A 23,620-nucleotide genomic window follows, 5' to 3' on the forward strand; every position below is an offset into this window, starting at 1 on the left:
AAAAGGTTCAGGGTTATGTTGGGATAGTAAAAGAAACATGTATAGTTGATCAGCTTGTTTCAGGTCGACTGAACGTTCCCTTGTGTGTCTCGACTATCCCGAAGATTCCCTAAAGAAAACAGAATACATAATATTTAATCTCCTAAGACATTAGATAGAAGTCTTCGTCATGCTTGCAAGTAGTCAGGAATGTATTAACAGAAAACTGAAACTGTTTATAAAGATAAGCAGGAAGAATACTTTAGACAAAATGCCATACTTTCTGGGATGAACTGTTGAGTATTAAAATCTAATGAAAAGCGGGGGAAAAAAATTCCGTCGCCAGGACTTGAACCCGGAGGCAACCTAGGCCGCCGAGCACTCGGAGATCCCCGCCGCCACCGTCCTCCGGCGCGGGCTTTGCCCGGCGGACTCATCCGGCGGCGGCGGGAGGGGGGACGTGCTGTAGAGGGGAGCGGGGGCGGCGTACCTAGGGTTCCCCCAAGCCGCCCTGAGGACGACACGGGGGTCATCCTTGGCCGCTGCTTCATGCGGTGTCATTCATCGGCTCTCTGGTACCTTGGAACAAATGTCGCTCACCCACGTTACCACACTACATATTGAGAATATGGGATTGTCATACCTGAGCTCCCACTCGAAGCAAAGCACATCAAGATACTAGTGTTGGCGAATTCAGCAGATGGGGTGTGCTGCATATGCAACTGACGCCATGGTAGCATGGCTGTCTGATATTTTCCACAGATCACCCAGACCAGGGGAGCTTTTTTCGCTCGAGACACAAGTCCATTGTAATTTCTATTACATGTCCAATGCCAAAAAATTATTGAAAATCACAGCATGCTAGCGTAGCAGTCTTCTTTTCTTTTTTCAAAAGGTTCAGGGTTATGTTGGGATAGTAAAAGAAACATGTACAGTTGATCAGCTTGTTTCAGGTCGACTGAACGTTCCCTTGTGTGTCTCGACTGTCTCGAAGATTCCCTAAAGAACACAGAATACATAATATTTAATCTCCTAAGACATTAGATAGAAGTCTTCGTCATGCTTGCAAGTAGTCAGGAATGTATTAACAGAAAACTGAAACTGTTTATAAAGATAAGCAGGAAGAATACTTTAGACAAAATGCCATACTTTCTGGGATGAACTGTTGAGTATTAAAATCTAATGAAAAGCGGGAAAAAAAATTCCGTCGCCAGGACTTGAACCCGGAGGCAACCTAGGCCGCCGAGCACTCGGAGATCCCCGCCGCCACCGTCCTCCGGCGCGGGCTTTGCCCGGCGGACTTATCCGGCGGCGGCGGGAGGGGGGACGTGCTGTAGAGGGGAGCGGGGGCGGCGTACCTAGGGTTCCCCCAAGCCGCCCTGAGGACGACACGGGGGTCATCCTTGGCCGCTGCTTCATGCGGTGTCATTCATCGGCTCTCTGGTACCTTGGAACAAATGTCGCTCACCCACGTTACCACACTGCATATTGAGAATATGGGATTGTCATACCTGAGCTCCCACTCGAAGCAAAGCACATCAAGATACTAGTGTTGGCGAATTCAGCAGATGGGGTGTGCTGCATATGCAACTGACGCCATGGTAGCATGGCTGTCTGATATTTTCCACAGTTCACCCAGACCAGGGGAGCTTTTTTCGCTCGAGACACAAGTCCATTGTAATTTCTATTACATGTCCAATGCCAAAAAATTATTGAAAATCACAGCATGCTAGCGTAGCAGTCTTCTTTTCTTTTTTCAAAAGGTTCAGGGTTATGTTGGGATAGTAAAAGAAACATGTACAGTTGATCAGCTTGTTTCAGGTCGACTGAACGTTCCCTTGTGTGTCTCGACTATCCCGAAGATTCCCTAAAGAAAACAGAATACATAATATTTAATCTCCTAAGACATTAGATAGAAGTCTTCGTCATGCTTGCAAGTAGTCAGGAATGTATTAACAGAAAACTGAAACTGTTTATAAAGATAAGCAGGAAGAATACTTTAGACAAAATGCCATACTTTCTGGGATGAACTGTTGAGTATTAAAATCTAATGAAAAGCGGGGGGAAAAAATTCCGTCGCCAGGACTTGAACCCGGAGGCAACCTAGGCCGCCGAGCACTCGGAGATCCCCGCCGCCACCGTCCTCCGGCGCGGGCTTTGCCCGGCGGACTCATCCGGCGGCGGCGGGAGGGGGGACGTGCTGTAGAGGGGAGCGGGGGCGGCGTACCTAGGGTTCCCCCAAGCCGCCCTGAGGACGACACGGGGGTCATCCTTGGCCGCTGCTTCATGCGGTGTCATTCATCGGCTCTCTGGTACCTTGGAACAAATGTCACTCACCCACGTTACCACACTGCATATTGAGAATATGGGATTGTCATACCTGAGCTCCCACTCGAAGCAAAGCACATCAAGATACTAGTGTTGGCGAATTCAGCAGATGGGGTGTGCTGCATATGCAACTGACGCCATGGTAGCATGGCTGTCTGATATTTTCCACAGTTCACCCAGACCAGGGGAGCTTTTTTCGCTCGAGACACAAGTCCATTGTAATTTCTATTACATGTCCAATGCCAAAAAATTATTGAAAATCACAGCATGCTAGCGTAGCAGTCTTCTTTTCTTTTTTCAAAAGGTTCAGGGTTATGTTGGGATAGTAAAAGAAACATGTACAAAAAATTCCATTGCCAGCACACTGCATATTGAGAATATGGGATTGTCATACCTGAGCTCCCACTCGAAGCAAAGCACATCAAGATACTAGTGTTGGCGAATTCAGCAGATGGGGTGTGCTGCATATGCAACTGACGCCATGGTAGCATGGCTGTCTGATATTTTCCACAGTTCACCCAGACCAGGGGAGCTTTTTTCGCTCGAGACACAAGTCCATTGTAATTTCTATTACATGTCCAATGCCAAAAAATTATTGAAAATCACAGCATGCTAGCGTAGCAGTCTTCTTTTCTTTTTTCAAAAGGTTCAGGGTTATGTTGGGATAGTAAAAGAAACATGTACAAAAAATTCCATTGCCAGGACTTGAACCCGGGTCCCTCAAGTGAGAGCCAAGTATCCTAACCACCTAGACTACCACGGAGATATGATTGAAAATGGCAGTTTACCTTTACATTCGAGTGAGAATGGCGCAGGTGAAATGGCCACCGACGAACCGAAGGTTATTTGTGCAGCATCTACGGCATTGATATGTCACTTTCACCCTATCTAATCCCACGGAAAAAATATTTCTATCGTCACAGCTTTCACATGTCAGCAACCGAATGACCGATCTATAGGGTGCCAACAAATAGAGCTCGCTGCAGGCTGTCCTCGCCAAGAATGCTGCGGCCACAAGAGCCCTCTGAGTTGTCGTGCACCTTCAAATCAAGAAATAGAAGCTCTAAAGATAGACAGTTCGCCTTGAATAACCCGCTTGCAGTTGCTCGCAAGCACGGTATATATACCTGTCCATTGCACGAGGAGAAGAAGCTGCTAGCCATCTGGAATCAGCCTCCTCCCTGTTTGTTGTACTCCCATTCCTCCTTTTACCAGTAGGTGAGCAAGCTAGAGGGAGAGGCATGGACGGTGGAAAGGACAAAGGTGCGGGTGGGTACAGCGGGTACCCTGGTGGCTACCCTGCTCCGGCGGGATATCCCGGTTACCCTGTTCCGGTAAGCTCGTATCCGCCGGCGCCCGGATATGCTGCTCCACCTGGGCAGTATGCGCCACCTCCCGGCGCGTACCCTCAGCCCGGGGGTTATCAACCGCCGAACGTTGCGTATCCCCCGAATGGGTACCCCGCCACCGCTGGGTATCCACAATATCCTACGGCCCACCCTCCAGCTGGTTATCCCGCTCAAGGGCCACCAATGCAGGTTCCTCCTTATGGTATGTCCCTTTACACACACTTCATTTGTTCATGTGTGTGTGTGTGTTTCAAAATGGTATTTATTCTATTTATTGCTTTTTACCACTAATATATACTCCCTCTATAACTGATAGTGTCAAAGAATGTCTTATATTAAGTTACAGAGGGAGTAATACATATGTATTCACATTTTTCTCTCAAAAAAATAAATATTCAGATTTATACAATATAAATATTATTATTACAATTGTCGCTAAAACATATGTTTATTTGATAGTGCTTTCAAAAAAACTACTTGCAACAAATAGATACGGGAACCGTCAAGTATGCATGTTCATGTCCAAAAGTGTTAAGTACTAGTAGAATGCAATCAGGTGTGAAAAGATGACACTTCATGGTTCATATGGAGGCATGACCATGTTATGAACTCGATCGGTCGAGTCAACTTGCAAGCCATTTTGTTCAGGTCACGCTCCTATGTACGGGGGAGGCGGCCATGGCGTAGCAGGCGGCATGATTGCCGGCGGCGCGGTGGCGGCAGGCGCAGTATATGGAGCTCACAAGGTGTCGCACGGCGGCGCCCACGGGATGTACGGCCACGGTAACCACCACGGCAAGTTCAAGCATGGCAAGTTCAAGCACGGCAAGTTTGGCAAGCACAAGAAGATGTACGGGCGCAAGTGGAAGTGAAGAGGGGAAAAGATACGGCTACTCGGATGTACCTACTACGTAGACAACATGTAGACCCGTATAATTCGCCATCTTGCTCTCTCTCATCTCACCAATGACTCCTCCCTGTGCCGCTCAGAAGGGGGAAAAAGATGTGATCACCTTTGTTATCGTTCCTTTTTCCTCTGAGGATCGCCGGCAGCTTTATTGTTGATGAACAATGTTCATACGAATACAAGCAAACTTGCAGAAAATATGGGATTTGTTTAGTGCTCCAATTCTCCAAAGCTACTCCCTCTAGATAAATCCGTTTGAGTGAAAAGTAATATGGATCGGAGGGAGTACTGTGTTTCTCTCCGATGCTTCTCCTACCCCAACTCCCAAGTTCTAGTTCTTCAATTCTTCCTCTTGTCATTGGAATTGGAATCCCCAGATACGAAATCACAGGTGGATCGGGTCATAACAGGTTAATTACTTGTAATTTATGCATAATAACTAAATTGGTTTTCATTGTACAAAATACGCACACAGGACATGCAGGTTCCATCCAACATAGCACGGTTTGGCATACAACTGAACTTTATGCCTGTTTATCCAAGATACTGATGCTTCTCAGTTAAAAGGGAGACAGCACAGATAATTCAGATGCTAACACTTTTCTTCCCCTCCTCGTGTCCACATGCCTTCTGCTTTTCATGATCAGTCGTCTGCACTTTTATCCTGTAAGTAGCTCCTATGGCGGTGGCGATGATTGCAAACCAGGTCACCGGCGTTCTCCTGCAGACAAACCACCGTCAGAAAACATAAAGCAAATCTCTGTTACCTGACGAATCTAGGTAGACACACATTTGATGGAAAAGAATATGATAGGGCACGTACAAATCGAAGGGTTCGTCCCACAGTATCGTACTATAGAATACGCCGCCGCCGGTGGAATGCTTCCGCTGCAAATCACACGGGATCGGATGGGCAGAATTGAGAGTATTTAACACAGTAAAAGAAAATTACCCTGACGGCGGTGAAGCTAGGCCCAGAGCTGCCGCCCTTGCTGAGGAAGCGAGCGGCCGGTGCAAGGTGCCGGAGGGCGGATCGGAGCGTCGCCATCCCCCGGTTGACGCGGTCCCTCCAATTGAGGACTGGAGGCCGATCGATGCGGCGGTGGCTGCAACTTCCTCGGCTTGGATCGCCTCTTGCTCTCCACCGTGTTGCGCTGGCTGCCGGGTAGGGTTATGTTTGGGGGATCTCCGGGTTGGCTGCGGGTCATGTTATTCACAGCACTCCCGATCCGATTCCCAGTACGAAGCCGATTAAAAGTCCAGAAGCTGAGCCGTGTGGATCAAAAAAAAAAAAAAGCTCTGGAAAAAATTAGTGAAGGGTTCATAAATTTCAAGTGAGCCCTCCAACTATTTCCAGGGGTGACTTCCACAAAATCAAGACCAACTTCTGAAAACTTGACAATGTACACTCATCAAGTTCTTATGGGTTTCTAAAATGGACGCAACTAACGTCGAACGATCTGCTTTTAGGGACAGATCCGAACGATCCTCCCGTGGTCCACTTCTCTCGTCCCTTCCGCGATCTCCGATTCTTCTGGCGCGCATCCTTCTCTGCTTGATCCCACCACTTCTCTCGCTTCCTTTTTAATTTTCTGGCGTGCTAAAAAAACATGGTAAAAAGATTGTAGGAGGTGGGAGTCAAACTCAATACCTCTTGGTCCATCATCGCTTGTCGTATCCACCTGGTCTGGTTTCAAGTTGTTATTACAAAGAAGGTCGATAAATATTTGTACCGCTACATACGCGACCAGAGAAACAAGCCTTTTTTTCTTTCATATTTTTCACCATTTTTGCTTCCCTTTTGTACACGGTAATTCGTGCATCACAGACCTAATAACTCACACACCATGGTAACTTTTTGACCCTAGGTAAGAAGTTGTTGTAATACACCTCGATAACTTATCTATAAAAGAGCATGGTAGTTATACGTCACGAATCTAATAACTCACTCACAAACACTGTGGTAACTCTTGATCCGAAGAAAAAAAAACGTTGTTGTAACACATCCAGATAACTTGTCTGTAAAAAGAGCATGGTAATTTATATGCCATGAATATGATAATTCACGCACAAACGCTGTGGTAACTTTTTTGACCAGATGAAAAAAAACCCAATAACTTTTCTATAAAGAGCATGGTAATATATACGCCACAAACCTGGTAACTCAATCACAAACACCACGGCAAATTTCGTCCTAGGGGAAAAAGTTGTTGTAAGAATCCCGATAACTTCTCTGTAAAGAGCATGATAATTTATACGCCACGAACCTGATAACTCATGCACAACAGCATTTTTCCCCAGTAGAAAGTTACTGTGGTGTTTGTACCTAAGTTATAAGTTATCAGAGCTGTGTTGTGCATACTACCATGATATTTAAACAAAAGTTACCGGAGTTACATTTTAAACAACCTTTTTTCCTCGGTTTAAAGTTATCAGGTTGGTTGTACCTAAGTTATCTCGTCTGTTGTGCGTCCGTAATTTTTCATAGAAAACGTTTCAAAACATACCCATGTAGTTCCACTCCCAAAACATAGAAAGCTTCAAACATTCTATTCATATGAAAGTTAAAGCATGATCAAGCTTTCACTTCCATCAATGCGACTATCATTGCAAACAACAAAACAATGTTAGCGTGTACAATAATAATGCAAAATGCTAACACAGACAGAAGAATTCTATGTGTACTTTCTTTTTTCCAGCAGCAAGATGTGATTCATTCTAGTGTTTCTACTGTAGTACTGAGTACTCCCTACGTTCACACATATAAGATTTTTGTTAGAATACGCATGAGTATGCGGATCATATGCTGAAAGTAGAGAGGGTAAAGAATCAACACACACATGCATATACATCTCGCGTACCATGGACGAAGTTTAAACCTATCTCTTTTTTTATGTGAATGAAGTTTAAACCTATCTATCTGTACTTATACTGGTTACTACGTAGAACAAATCAAGCAACACGGCGTGGCTCCGTCGTGGGCTGTTCCGCCGCGGCCGCCTTCGCCTCCTCCTCCTGGATCCGCTGGAGCACGCGAAGCCTGAGAGCCCGCAGGCGATCCTCGTACGCGAGCACGTCGGCCTTGCCCATCGTCGCCAGCTCCTCCTGGCTCCTCCTTAGCGACCCGATAAGATGCGCTACGCTGTGGCCGGCGCCAGAGCTCGCGCCCGTCTCGCCGGTGCACGGGGAGTCTTTGACCTCGGCTGTGGTGCTGCTCGCGCTTGCCTGCTCACCCTGGCGCCCCCCAAGGTCCTGCATCTCGCTGCCGCCGGCCGCCGCCATGCCTAGTGCTCGGTTGCGACGTCGCGGGATCTCGATCAAGGCGTTCGTCTTGCGTCGCGTGCCCAAGAACCAAAGCCTGGTCGTGTTCCGTCAGCGCGACTCTGCGTAATATGATGATGGAACGTCCGTAGGTAGGGTGTTAAGCTGTATATAAGCACTGCTCTCAGGGCGAGTGCGGAGCCGAGAAGGATTAAGGGTAATTAAATCTGGATTGTTACGTGCGCGTAATGTGAGATTATTCCGACTAGAGGTGGGTTCGGATTTTATTCTTTTTTTTGTGTGGCCGTACGGCACGGTAGAGAGGGCTTGTATCGGACTCGAACCCCGGTGATGAGCTTCCACGGTGAAACGTCGTGCTCTCTCCCAGCCAAGAGAGGTTTTTTTTTGCCTAAAAAAAAGCCAAGAGAGGTTTTTTTAGGACGATGTTACTTACAGCCATTAATTATTTATAGTTTTATTATTATTTATGAAACAGAGGTGAATGATTTGCTCATCCACTAATTAAACAATAAAGAGAATTGCTAACTAATTAACAAAAAATTGAACGAAAACCACTGCAAACCGTTGAGCAGCATTCCCCCACACACAACTCAACATAGAGAGTCATGTCAAGACTACACGCCGATGTCATTGTCATCACTTCTCCCTAACAAGCAACACGCGTTATAGTCCTCCCTAAACTCCGAGCAAGCGACTCCGACTTCGCCGAAGATGACTGTCGATCCAATCCTCATCATAGAGGCACTGCAGAAACATGAGAAGACCTGTGCCAGAAACTCAGCCACCCGTGTTGAGGGAAGCGCAGTTCCAACTCTGAAGGAGAGCTCAGAAGAAGAAACTATGCAAGGCTAGTACTGCTGAAGACCACCAAACGAACCATCTACTATCTGTCATCGTTGCCACTGGGCCCTGCTGCCACGACTTCGACTTCACCGCAACAGAATACCCCGAGGTAATCTCGTAAATACGTCAAAGAAGAGATGATTACCTCAACCAGTGTCACACCTCCGATATCGCTTGCCCCGTCATCGTTGTCACAGAAGCCTCGACGCCAACACCGTCGCCATCCACTGATCTCACTTGCTGATGCTCAGCTCCAAAGATGAAGCGCCCGAGAGGGGAAACGACGCCGAGACATCACCACCGTCTAATCATATGATCTTGTAAGTGCATCTAGTGCCACCCCTAGTTGGTTTTGGAGTATTGACGACAAACCTAGTTGAGGGACTAATGTGTTTGTGACAATTGCAGGATAACACAGGTAGAAGTCCCTCATTGATTCGGTTTCCCTACCAGGGATGACCCCTAAAAATGTATGAAGACATTGAAGTCAAAGGTGGTATATGAAGATATTCACATTGAAGACTATGACAAGAGAAGACACCACATGAAGCCTATGGAGCTCGAAGACTTAGATCTTTCGTAGTTCTCCTTCTTTTGTGTTGAGTCATAGGAACCACCGTACTGTTAAGTGGGGTCCAAGAGAACCAGTCAGAATGACTGAAGTGATGCCTAACCAAAACCTATGTCTTCGAGTGAAGACTATGAGAGCGAATCTTGTCCAGAGTCGGACAAGTCAGCTTTGCTTGCAGCCCAAGTAAAGTTGCCGTGTGAGTTTGAAATCTGATCCTTGGAACACGTGTCAGTTCCTTAGTGACCCAGGGTCATTTCGGACAAATCAGGTCGGGTTGCCAAGTGGCTATAAATAGCCCACCCCCACAACCATAAACGGTTGGCTGCTCAGATTGAGAGTACGGCTTTTGTCGTTTGAGAGCAACCCACCTCGAAGCCTTTGAGAGAGAATTCCTTGCGAGGATAAAGCCCTAACCACCCAGAGCCAAAGAGAATTGGGCATCACTTAAGTCTTCTTGTCTGTGTGATCTGAAGACTTATTACACTTGAGGACTGTGCATCCTCCAGCCGGTTAGGCGTCGCGTTCTGAGTATCCAAGAGACATTGTGGATTGCCGGTGAACGAAGTCTGTGAAGGTTTGGGAGTCTACCTTGAAGACTTACCAGAGTGATTGGGCGAGGTCTGTGTGACCTTAGCTCAAGGGGAATACGGTGAGGACTGGGTGTCCTGAGCTGCGTGTTCAAGACTGGGTGTCCGGGACTGTGTGTCCTAAGGTTTAAATACCTAGCCGCCCTAACCAGACGTACAGTTGTCATAGCAACTGGAACTGGTCCAACAAATCATTGTCTTCAGCGTGTCACTGGTTTCATCTTCCCTTCCCTTTACTTACTGTTGCTCCTTGTGAAGTCATTGTATGTTTGCACTATCTTTTGTCTTCACTGAGTGACTGCATGTTCTATATGGCTTCATAATATCTTCCTACCTGATCCTTACTACATTGCTGCTGTTAAGTCATTGTGCTTTCACTTTATTGAATACTTGACTATGGCTTGCCTAGTGTAGTCTACCTTCCGCTGCATGGTAATAGGTTTATTTCTATCGTTTGTCTTCATAACTTTCACGTTTTGAAGACTTCCATAAAAATCGCCTATTCACCCCCCCCTCTAGTCGATATAACGCACTTTCAATTGGTATCAGAGCAAGGTGCTCCCTTGTTCTGTGTGATTCGGTTTAACCACCTGGAGTTTTAGCTATGTCAACTGCAGGGATAATTAAAGTCTCCGCTGCGTGCCCCGTCTTCGATGGAACTGAATATCCCTACTGGAAGAATAAGATGCGCATGCATCTTGAAGCCATTGATGTCGACCTATGGTATGTCGTCGAAAACGGTGTTCCCAAGGCTGGAGAAGGTGTCACTGCTGCTGATGTCAAGAAATTTGTTCAACTGGACTCTACTGCCAAGAATATCATCTGTGGTCACCTGACCAAAGGACAGTATGGCCGTGTGAGTGCTTTGAAGACATCTAAGCTGGTCTGGGACTGGCTCTCCAAGGTCAATGAAGGCATCTCAACCCAGAGAGATCAGAGAATCAGTGTCCTTCGCAACCTCTTCAACCGCTTCAAGTGAAATGACAAAGAGAATGTCCAGCACACATTTGACCGACTCACTGACATCACAAATGAGCTTCAAGCCCTCGGCGCTACTGAGATCACCAAACATGAAGTCGTCAAGACACTACTGAGATCACTTGATAGTTCGTTTGACATCCTAGCCCTGATGATTCAAGAACGTCCTGATTTCAAGACACTCGATCCATCTGACATACTTGAGAGGCTCAACACACATGAGTTTCAGCTTTCTGAGAAAAGAGATATCTACGGTCCAAACTATGGGCGAACTCGTGCCTTGAAGGCAAAAGCTGTCTCCTCATCTGAAGAAGAATCTGACAGCAGTTCTGATGACCCCGAAGACATTGGAGGGGAACTTGCTATGCTTGTGAAGAAGTTCCAAAAATTCACCAAGAAGAAAGGTTTCAGAAAGTCTTCCCGATCAAGCTCAAGGAATGATGAAGTTTCTGCTCATGACTACAAGAAGAAAACATGTCACAAGTGCAAGAAACTTGGCCACTTCATCTTTGAGTGTCCATAGTGGGACAATGAGAACAAAAAGAAGAAGAGCAAGGAATATGACTCTGACGACAAGAAGAAGAAGAAATACTCAAAGTCTTCTTCCAAGTCTTTCTCAAAGTCTTCATCACACAAGAAGAGCTCATCTGGCAAGGCACGTGTGTTTGTTGGCAAGGAAATGGATTCAGAGGAGGAGTTCGCTTCTGAGGAGGTGGAGGTGGAGTCTGAGGAGGAGTCCGATTCAGGCGTCGCAAGTCTGGCTACAGCATGCGTTGCCAAGTCCATCTTCAATACTGAAGACAATGACCTCGTCACCGACACCGATGCAAATGACAAGGACTACTCCGCTTCTACCTACTGCGTCATGGCACGCGGTGCCAAGGTAAACACATGCACTACTCACTATCAAACATCTAGTGACGATGACTCTGATTGTGATTCAAAACCCAGCTACAAAACACTTGCTAAAATTGCAACTGAACAACAGAAAGCTATGGAACATATTTAAAAACTGTTAGACAGAAGTGATGATTTGTTAGGTGCTGAAATGACTAGATCTGAATCCTTAATTGAAGACATAAAAAATCTTCACGTTAAGTATCAGGAACTTGAAAGTCGTCATGAAACTCTCTCAACAACTCATGAAAAGCTTTCCTATGATTATCTTCAAAGGAAGCAAGATCTTGAGAAATTGAGAGCGGTTCATGAAGATCTTCAAAAGGAAAACGAGTCACTTCGCGCCAAACAGATTAGTCCCGCTCAGGAAGGATTTGAACCACCATGTCTTAAATGCATTGAGCGTGATAATGCTACTTCTGTTGCTGAATGTTCTACTGCTACTACTGTTGCAATATCTTCAACTGTTGATGTGGTAACTAACCCCTCTACTGAGGATACCACTGCTATTGCCGATGAGAATGCTAGGTTGAAGACATTGCTTGAAACAGGGATGTACAAAAGTCTTAAAGGGCATCAGACACTATGTGATGTCCTTAAAAAGCAGATTCTGAATCGAAACCCGAGGAAAGAGAGTGTTGGGTTCGTAAGGAAAATGAATGATGATGGCTCTTACTGGAAACCTGAGCAGTATCCCAAAACCATGTGGGTTGTTGCAAAGGAACCTTCAGCAGACCCATCCAATCTATCTGGCTTCACTTGTGCTAACCCCATTATCATTGATGAATCATTTGATGCAGACTATATACTGTTTAAGAATCAGAATGGTGAAGTGTTTGCCAGGTACATTGGTACTAACTGCAGGAATGGACCGCCTATGAAGAAGATCTGGGTTCCGAAAAGGTGTCTGGAGAATCATCCTGTGAATGTCATCATGACACCTCACGTGAAGAAGACAAACCTCACACCAAAGGCTTCATACGGTCCAAAGGCTTCATACAGACAGAGGACTCACCTGAGTCGCACTAACGCAAATGTTTTGCAGGGAAACCATACTCAGGCATATGAATATGAGAGCGGTTCATCAAACCACCATGTTCATAAGACCAAGAACTATTCTGCTTATTCTTATGAGTACTATTGTCCGCCTGCAAGACTGTTTGCTAGGGCTCTAAAGCCAAAATTCTCAGATGCTGCACTTAGACTTATTGCTTCTAAGCCACCCTTGAAGATGTGGGTGGCTAAGAAAGCTTAACTCTCTTTTGCAGGGAAAGGTCTCCAACAGAAAACCAAAATCATCTGACGCTATTGCTGGGGACCTTAAACATCTTGTAGGGCACAAGATCAAATCCCCGAATGGTCTTACTATGTACTTCATTCCTGAATCGCCTGCTACTCTTCCTATTAGTCCTAATCTGGATCTAAGCTTTCATAACCCACTGGTTCGTCAAATGTTTTTGCTTCATAATGCTCTTGGTGAAGCCTATCCCCCTAACTGCACTGTAGGGTACGACACCAGCGTCTTCAGAATGGATTATTGATAGTGGGTGTACAAATCACATGACTGGCAAAAGAAGTCTTCTTATGGACTCGACCTTACGTCCATCCGACAAGAGCCACATCACATTTGCTGACACTGGTAAAAGTAAGGTATTGGGTCTAGGTAGAGTTGCAATTTCAAGGGATCAACACATGGACAAAGTCATGCTTGTTGAATCCCTTGGCTTCAACTTAATGTCTGTCTCAATGCTTTGCGATTTGAACATGATCGTAATATTTGGAAAATATCATTGCCTTGTACTAATGGAATCTGACAAGTCTCTAGTATTTGAAGGGTATCGAAAAGATGATTTATACGTGGTAGATTTCTCAGCAGGACCACAGCTTGCCGTATGTCTTCTAGCAAAAGCTTCAGAATGCTGGCTTTGGCATCGGAGGCTTGGGCATGCTGGCATGAGGAACCTCCACACCCTGGCAAAGAAGAAGCATGTCATAGGCATCGAGGGCGTCAAGTTCAAGAAAGATCACTTATGCGGTGCCTGTGAAGCAGGGAAGATGACGAGGGCCAAACATCCTTCGAAGACAATCATGACCACTACTCAACCCTTCGAACTGCTTAACATGGATCTTTTCGGTCCCACTCATTACTCAACTCTTACTACTACTGCTTGCCTCTATGGCTTTGTTATTGTTGATGATTATTCTAGATACACTTGGGTGCACATAATCCTTTACAAGACTGAAGTGCAGGATGTCTTCAAACGCTTCGCAAATCGAACTATGAACAATTATGGCGCCAAGATAAAGCACATCAGAAGTGACAATGGCACTGAATTCAAGAACACTGGCCTTGATACATATCTTGATACCTTGGGCATCACACATGAATTCTCAGCCCCGTACACGCCACAGCAGAATGGCGTCGTCGAACGCAAGAACAGAACACTCATTGAGATGGCCAGAACGATGCTAGATGAATACAAGACCCCAAGAAAATTCTGGCCTGAAGCCATTGATACTGCATGCCATACAATCAATCATGTTTATCTTCACAAGCTTCTGAACAAGACATCTTATGAGCTCCTTACTGGCAAGAAGCCAAATGTCAGTAACTTCAGAGTATTTGGCGCAAGGTGCTGGATCAAGGACCCACATCACACCTTAAAGTTTGCACCAAAAGCACATGAGGGTTTTATGCTTGGATATGGAAAGGATTCACACTCCTACAGAGTCTTCAATCTCTTTCATTACAAAGTGATTGAAACAGTGGATGTGCGGTTCGATGAGACCAACGGTTCACAAAGAGAGCAACTGCCAAATGTGCTAGATGAAGTTCCATCTAGTGAATCAATCAAGCTAATGGGAACTGGAGAAATTATACCTTCTGAAGCTCATCCTGAAGAAGAACTTATCATCTCAGCACCTGATCAACATGAAGACAATGCTCATCCTGAAGACATTCCTTCTAACAACGACAATGATCAGCAAGAGCAAAATCTTCGCCCTGTACATCCTTGCATTGCCAATGAAGTGCAGATTGAAAGGATAATTGATAGCATCAATGCACCCGATCCACTCACTCGTTCAAGGGAAACTCAGCTAGCAAATTTCTGTGGGCACTTCGCATTCGTCTCAATAACAGAACCCAAGAAAGTTGAAGAAGCCTTCATGGAACCTGAATGGATTCAGGCTATGCAAGAAGAGCTTCAACAGTTTGAGCTGAATAATGTATGGGAACTAGTTAAGCGTCCTGATCCACGGAAGCACAATATAATAGGCACCAAATGGATATGCCGCAACAAGCAAGATGAGCATGGTCAAGTTGTCAGAAACAAAGCTCGTCTCGTTGCTCAAGGATATACTCAAGTGGAAGGCATTGACTTCGATGAAACATTTGCTCCTATGGCTAGACTTGAAGCCATACGCATACTGCTGGCCTATGCAAATCATCATAACATACTTCTATATCAAATGGATGTGAAGAGTGCTTTTCTCAATAGCAAGATTGAAGAAGAAGTGTATGTTGCACAACCGCCTGGCTTTGAAGATCCAAAACATCCTGGCATGGTATACAAGCTCAACAAGGCACTGTATGGCCTCAAACAAGCCCCTCGGGCCTGGTATGACACACTCAAATACTTCCTGAAGAGCAAAGGCTTCATACCTAGTTCCCTAGACCCCACTCTCTTCACGAAGACATATGATGGTGAACTGTTTGTGTGCCAAATATATGTGGATGACATTATCTTCGGCTGCACCAATCAGAAGTACAGTGAAGAGTTTGGATATATGATGCAAGAGCAATATCAGATGTCCATGATGGGAGAGCTGAAGTTCTTCCTCGGTCTTCAAATATGAAAACAACGCAACGGCATCTTCATATCTCAAGAGAAGTATCTCAAAGATTGCCTGAAGAAGTTTGGTATGCAAGACTGCAAAGGCTTCACAACACCAATGCCAGCCAAACATCATCTGGGTCCCGACGACAATGGTAAAGAGTTCGATCAAAAGGTATACCGCTCCATGATTGGTTCTTTACTTTATCTATGTGCATCTAGGCCAGATATTATGCTTAGTGTTTGCATGTGTGCTTGATTTCAAGTGGCACCAAAGGAGTCGCATCACTTAGCTGTGAAGCGAATTCTTTGATATTTGGCTCACATCCCAACTCTAGGATTATGGTATCCAAAGGGTTCAGAGTTTGATCTGGTTGGATTCTCGGATGCTGATTATGCTGGTGACAAAGTTGATCGCAAGTCTACATCAGGCACATGTCACTTTCTGGGACGATCACTTGTATGTTGGTCTTCAAAGAAGCAAAACTGTGTATCTCTCTCCACTGCTGAATCTGAATACATTGCTGCTGGATCTTGATGCGCTCAGCTTCTGTGGATGAAGCAAACACTGAAGGACCATGGCATTCATCTGAAGCAAGTGCCACTTTACTGCGACAACGAAAGCGCCATCAAGATTGCCAACAACCCAGTTCAGCACTCGAAGACAAAGCACATTGAAATTCGTCATCACTTTCTCAGAGATCATGTTGTGAAGGAAGATATTGATATCATACACGTCAACACTGAAGAGCAATTGGCAGATATCTTCACCAAGCCCTTGGATGAGAAGAGATTTTGCAAGTTACGGTGTGAGCTAAATATCCTGGAATCCTCAAATGTCCTGTGATCAGGCACACATCCAAACCCTTATGCATATTGATGACTTAGATGTGCAACACACGAAGTAAAGTATATCTTCAATCAATGAAGACATACATTCTAAGTGTGAAAACATTAATGTGGATTTGACTTCGGAGCGCCACGATAATTGTGCGCCGTGTCTGGGTCTAATACTTCCTATACGGTGGGTAACGCCACCACCCAACGTTCTATTTTTGAAGTGTTTCACTCATGGCGTTACCTTGCAATGTCTTCACATTTGGTTTGGCTTCGATCTCAACATATCTTCATGATTATCTTCACTATGTTGATTATATAGATATATATATTAGTGTTCTGTCCTCTACAGTATTCACTTATAGCTATGTCTTCTTGTTGAATCTTTTGAACTAAGTGAATGTGATCGGACCCTAACCTCTCTATGCTTTCTATCTCAAATTCTATCTCTCCAAATCATATGCATTCTATTGAAACTGTCGAATGTCTTCTCTGCGTCCTTGTCAGAGAAGATATAGAGACAACCATTAAGTCCATTTTCAATGCTCATTCCTCTACATGAAACCCGGAGAAATAGGAACGACCACCCGACAATCCAGGCGTGCGTGGGACGTGGAACAAACCCCAAAATTCCGCATAATGGCCACGTGTTCCTCAGATGCGAATCGCCAGAGGCACCTGTGTAATAGTGCAGTGCCGCCCATGTACCTATAAATACACACTTCACAGCGGTCATTATCTCTTCTTCCACTCTCGCACGAACCCTAGCGCCACCGCTAGCCCTCAACGACGCCGGCGACGAAGCGCTTCGCTGCCGCAACCTCTCCGACGCCGTCTTCACGCCGACCGCGGACATCGTCCTCTCCGCCGTCGCCGTAGGTATCCTCTGTCGCCAAGTTAGGGAACGGAAGATCGAACTGCTCGGCCTCATCTTCCACTTCGTCTAGCAGTTCTTAGTGTGGTAAATAAAACTTTCTTTTCACAGCACCGTTGATCCTATGGATTTGTCACTTTATACCACAAGCAGTTTCTATTCACACAAGTTAGATCTCTCTCATACTGCATCTCATAACATGCCTAGTATATTCACTTATGCTTCACAAAGTAGTTAGATTCCTCACTTGTACTGATCTGTGGATTCGTACAAATCTGGAACCAACTCCTTATCTATGAGTGAATGTCTTCGCACGATGAGGTCAATGTCTTCTAAACTGATTTATCTTCAAAATCTTCCGAGAATGCATATGACCTCTTCCCCTTCCCTCGCACCTTAATGCTGTCACAGGTACATGTCTGTGGGAGAATCCTTTGGTTCTCATAGTCTGCATTCATTTGCAGAATTCTTACAGCATCACATTAATTCTCCCGAAGCCAGTTCCTGTTGGTCCAGCAAGCGAAAACCTTTGAAGCCTTTGAACGTGTTGAAGCCTTTCAAGTTAAAGTTTATGGCTTCAGAGAAAGCAGCAAGGAAGGGTGGCAGAAAGCGTCGTGGAGAAACATCCAGAGATCTGCCACATGAACCCTCAGAACTGTACAAGACAGATCCTGAAGAGGATTACAATCAGCGCAAGACCCGAATCCAATGGATTCGAATATATTGGGCAGAACAATGGTTCAAATACCAATTTGTAACCCAGGAATATGCTGAGAAAAATGCCATCAAGAGACCGTGGGGAGACATCCTATACAAGAATCTTCTACCCAGGTCCAGAGATGAAGCCATTGAACAAGGCTTCTATCCCTGCATGGTCCGTGGGCCACAGCCTGCTGATGCATACCCATCGTCACTACTATGATGTCGTGACAACAATCTGTTCAAGCGCAACTTTCAGTTTGCCCAGAACTCAGCGAAGCAGAACAAGAAGACTTTGGGGGTAGACTTCAACCCTGGTCCCTCAGCACCAAGGGCAGATGGCACACGACATGCAGAACCCAATGTCATTGGTCCTTTCTACAACCTTGAAGGCCTCATCACCCGCATCTTAGTTCAAGGGACTGCAGTGAATGAGCCTGCAGCTGAGCTGAATCAGATGAAGCGCCTGCAGCGCCGAAGACAAAGAAGCTGAAGAAGCCTAAAGCTTCAAAGCCTGCCCCTTCACCAAAAATCTCACGGGCGAAGCCACTGGCAACTGCACCTCCTGAAGACAGTGTGCAGTCCGAAGACTTATCTCGCATCTCCAAGCCCCAGAAGGTCAAGATGCCTCTGCGTCACACCGGACAAGAGCTAACTGTTGCTGCCATTCTGCGCAATGACGACATTGATCTGTCAAGTGATGAAGATCTAGCAGATGACGCTCTTGAGCAACTCATCAAGAGCAAAGAAGAAGCAGAAATCTTCAATGATCTGCCTCTCTTTGATGTGACCATCATCCACAACTTCATTGACGAGTGGTTTGACACGCCAAACATCAGCTTTGAAGATCTGCAGCTACCAATTGGCCTCAGTGTCGCCTTCCAAGGCGCCATTGCTTCAGAACTCGCTATTGCCCAGCGCATTGTTGAACTGAAGCAAAAGATTGACTATGAAAAGCCTCAGTTCAAGAAGCATATGGCCAAGCTCAGCGTGCAGGAAGTGAAGAACTTCAAGAGTATGATGCACGAGCTCAAGGAAGCCTTTGTAAAGAAACATGCAGAAGCTCAGGGTTCGCGTGAGCGCATGAAGACTCTGGCTGACAGATGTGTGCAAGCCTACAATGAGGCTGAGAAGCGCAAGGCCCTTGGGCGTCCTGGCATCGACCCCAGGATGGCCGCAAAGAAGAAGAAGAAGCCTGCTACGGCTGAACCTGACGCACCAAGGCAGGAAGCAGTTCCGATTGTCTTCCCAACTAGACTGACTGGCTCGAAGCCAAAAAGCCGGTCAACCGCTTCAGAACTCAAGAAGACGAGGACTGCTGAGGCTGAAGCCAGGAAGAGGAAACATCCTGAAGCCTCTCCTACAGCCCCCTCCAAGAAGAAGAGGAAGACTAAGAAAGATCGGGCTGCTCCCACAGAGCGCTTGATAGTTGAACCCATTTCTATGGTCTATCCTGAAGCTGAACGCCAACTGACTATCCATGAGCCTGCTTCCACAGAGGCTCATGAAGCTGAAGACTTTCCAGCAGCTGATCCCATCGCTGCTGAAGACATTGGTCAACATGACCATATAGAAGATGGTGCAGTCCTTCCTCAGCTTGAGAACAGCGAACTCATCAGCATTGGTCGTCCGCTGACGCCAATTGCACAAGATGCTTCATGGGCGGATCGCCCACAAGAGGAAGAAGACTATGAGGCCCAGCCCACGCCAACTCCACAGGCGTCGCCCGCATTGCGCAGGCTTCGCAAAGGTCCAAGGCCTTAAGTCTCTGCTGAAGACAATCCGGCTGCATCAGCCGCGAAAGAAGAAGTCCCACAAGTTCCCACTCCCCTGTCCCACCAAGAAGCAGTTCTCAAGGAGAAAGTGCTTGTGACCGACCCTCCAGCTCATCAAGTGGAGGATGAACATCTTGAGGCTGCCACAACCACCAATGAAGCTAATGTGGAGCCCTCCCCAACGAAAGAAAAAGACAGCGAAGCCACTGATCCCGTCACTTCTGTTCCTGAGTCTGCTGCCGGTCCCCAGTTTGACTATCATGTTAAGCACATGCCTCAGGTACAGAAGCCAATCCCAAGATTGCCAAGGTTCCCAGGTCCTGCATCAGCACCTGGCTCCTTCAATATCAATGGCTTCAGGCCAGACAACACATTCTTCGATAGCTCCAGGAATCCCTACTCAAGGGAAAGGATATCATCTGATCGGTTCTGGAGCTATCCTCAGCGAAGCTATTACTCATGCATTCTCTACAACCAAGGTCGCATCTTCCCACACAAGCGCCTTGACATTGAAGCCATAGCTGGTCTGCCCTGTTTGGAAGAAGCTTTGGATTGCTTCAAGGAAGTTGGACTGCTGTCGTTCGTTACTGACCAAGAGCATTGGAATGAAGAGCTGCTGCTCCAATTCTATGCCACACTTCACATCCGCGGGTACAGCAGAGATCCGAAGACTTGGGTCCTGGAGTGGATGACCAGAAACGTTCATCATGAAGCCAATGCATTTGACATCATTGAGCTCACTGGTTTGCCCACTCCTGGCGATCTCTATGAGCATGACTGTCAGCTGCATAGTGAATCTATTGAGAGCATCTTTAAGAGGCCGGAACCTGATATGAGTCAGATGCTCAGCATGATGAAGCCATTTCCCCAAGATGCTGCTTATCCAACAGAGTTCTTCGTTGAAGACCTTGAGTATCTGCCAAGAACCATCTATCACATCATCAGGCGAACTCTTTGGCCCATCAAAGGGCACTCTCCAAATGCCAAGCTTGAGGGTGTAATGAAGACTTTGGTCTTCTATATTCTTCATGGAAAATGCTTCAATGCACAGGACTTATTCATCCGCCAACTTGCTGCATCAGGCTCTGATCTGTTTGGCTTGAAGTTCTACGCCCCATGGGTAATGCGGCTAATTAAACTTCACTCCGATATCTCATATCAGCCATCTGCTCGCAATCATAGGATTTTTCTGCCTGATGTGGATATCTCTGCTGAAGCCATCTATCCTGAGCCTGCAAAGGAACCTCTAAGTCTTCAGAATGCAGAGCATCAGAGTTTCTCACAGAACATTGAAGGAGTTGAAGCAGTCACTCGGGTGTATCCTTTGGCTGGCACTACACGTGCACCACACCCTGCGTCCACTGAAGCCACTGATAGTACAACTGCTCCAAGACCCAAGAAGCGCACTCGTGTTCTCAACGACCGAGAGCTTCTTGTGACTCTTCATCAAAAACAGGATAGGCATCATGACTGGCTGAAGCGTCAGATGAAAAGCCTCTTGGTGGATGTTAGTCGCATTCGCAATCTTGCCACCAAGAATGCTTTCGTTGCCCATGAAACCTGTCGCCGCACATGGAAAGGGCTAACGATGATGTGTTCTGAAGATGATCTTCAATAGGATGGCTTCACTGAGCAATTCAAGTTTGACTCCACACCTCCTCGAAGGGCTGTGCTGCTAGGAACTCCATCCCTTGAAGACTCTGAGTTCTCTTCCTCTGCTGCAACAGTGACTGTCAGAGTTATCGAGGATGAAGACGATGCCACTTCACCGCCACCTCCTTCAGCACGCTTCAACTCTGCTCCAAGCTCTTCAGCACCGCCAAACACCACCAACGACCCTGCTGCTTCACCTACTCCTCATGGGAACGAGTAGATGCTCTATGTCTTCAAACCTTTTTGGTCCTTACTGACAAAAGGAGGAGAAGCATATGAGGTTGATAGTCTTCAAGTGGGTTCATATGGGCGGGTGCTTTATATTTTGCTTCATGTTTACAACTCTCGTTTTGCTACATTTGGCTCTTTGAGTTGTAACACTTAAACTCGATGGTCGTCTGCTACTTATCTGCCACCTTGTTTTTCGATGATAAATTCCGCATGTGCGACGATAAATTCCGCACTTAGATCATTCTGCAGACGTCCATTTTTCATTATGCACGTCATTATCTTCATATACTTTCACATGCATAGTGGATTGTCATCATAAGTTGAAGTGGATCTCCATAAGTACATCCTGCCATGTGCGTTTGCATTCCAAAAGCAAATTACTTATATGCACATCTTCAGGGGGAGCCCTTGCAACTTATGAAGACAATTCCTTATCCTTTACAAACGCACAGATTATATTCCCCATTGAAAACTTCAACTAGTTTGTCATCAATCACCAAAAAGGGGGAGATTGTAAGTGCATCTAGTGCCACCCCTAGTTGGTTTTGGAGTATTGACGACAAACCTAGTTGAGGGACTAATGTGTTTGTGAGAATTGCAGGATAACACAGGTAGAAGTCCCTCATTGATTCGGTTTTCCTACCAGAGATGACCCCTAAAAATGTATGAAGACATTGAAGTCAAAGGTGGTATATGAAGATATTCACATTGAAGACTATGACAAGAGAAGACACCACATGAAGCCTATGGAGCTCGAAGACTTAGATCTTTCATAGTTCTCCTTCTTTTGTGTTGAGTCATAGGAACCACCGTACTGTTAAGTGGGGTCCAAGAGAACCAGTCAGAATGACTGAAGTGATGCCTAACCAAAACCTATGTCTTCGAGTGAAGACTATGAGAGCGAATCTTGTCCAGAGTCGGACAAGTCAGCTTTGCTTGCAGCCCAAGTAAAGTTGTTGTTTGAGTTTGAAATCTGACCCTTGGAACACGTGTCAATTCCTTAGTGACCCAGGGTCATTTCGGACAAATCAGGTCGGGTTGCCAAGTGGCTATAAATAGCCCACCCCCCACAACCATAAACGGTTGGCTACTCAGATTGAGAGTACGGCTTTTGTCGTTTGAGAGCAACCCACCTCGAAGCCTTTGAGAGAGAATTCCTTGCGAGGATAAAGCCCTAACCACCCAGAGCCAAAGAGAATTGGGCATCACTTAAGTCTTCTTGTCTGTGTGATCTAAAGACTTATTACACTTGAGGACTGTGCATCCTCCAGCCGGTTAGGCGTCGCGTTCTGAGCATTCAAGAGACATTGTGGATTGCCGGTGAACGAAGTCTGTGAAGGTTTGGGAGTCTACCTTGAAGACTTACCAGAGTGATTGGGCGAGGTCTGTGTGACCTTAGTTCAAGGGGAATACGGTGAGGACTGTGTGTCCTAAGGTTTAAATACCTAGCCGCCCTAACCTGACGTACAGTTGTCACAGCAACTGGAACTGTGTAACACCCTCGATGCGACTATAGCTCCCACGTGTCGAGGCACGACTTAGAGACATAATCGCATTGAAGGCATATGTCGCAAGTTAGGCAACCTTCACAACATCCCATGTAATAATAATAAAAGGGGAGATAACATAGTTGGCTTACACTCGCCACGTCAATCAAGTACATAAATAACATTACATCATGCATTCACTCATGGCCCGACTACGGCGCCAAAATAAAAGAGAACCCAACATGCGACAACGGTCCCAATCACCCCCAACTGGGCACCACTACTGATCATCGGGATAGGAAACGTAGTATCGTTGAGAGTCTTCGTCGAACTCCCACTTGAGCTCATACGCGTCTCCTGGAGCGGAATCATCAGGCCCTGCATCTGGTGTAATAGTAATCTGTGAGCCACGGGGACTCAGCAATCTCGCACCCTCGCGATCAAGACTATTCAAGCTTATAGGTAAGGCAAGGTAAAATATGAGTGGAGCTGCAGCAAGCGACTAGC

The 23,620-nt window shown here is 46.1% G+C and overlaps 1 protein-coding gene across 1 annotated transcript; it reads left to right on the plus strand.

Annotated features, from left to right (window-relative positions):
• The first annotated feature begins 3,439 nt into the window (after positions 1–3,439).
• On the plus strand, positions 3,440–4,721 carry LOC119298291 (glycine-rich protein A3-like). The gene is made up of 2 exons (XM_037575749.1): positions 3,440–3,858; positions 4,305–4,721. Exons 1-2 carry the CDS (start codon positions 3,549–3,551, stop codon positions 4,526–4,528), a joined length of 534 nt encoding a protein of 177 aa, XP_037431646.1. The 5' UTR covers positions 3,440–3,548; the 3' UTR covers positions 4,529–4,721.
• Positions 4,722–23,620: the final 18,899 nt, after the last annotated feature.

Source organism: Triticum dicoccoides, chromosome 5A (genome assembly GCF_002162155.2).
Source record: "Triticum dicoccoides isolate Atlit2015 ecotype Zavitan chromosome 5A, WEW_v2.0, whole genome shotgun sequence".
NCBI lineage: Eukaryota > Viridiplantae > Streptophyta > Magnoliopsida > Poales > Poaceae > Triticum > Triticum dicoccoides.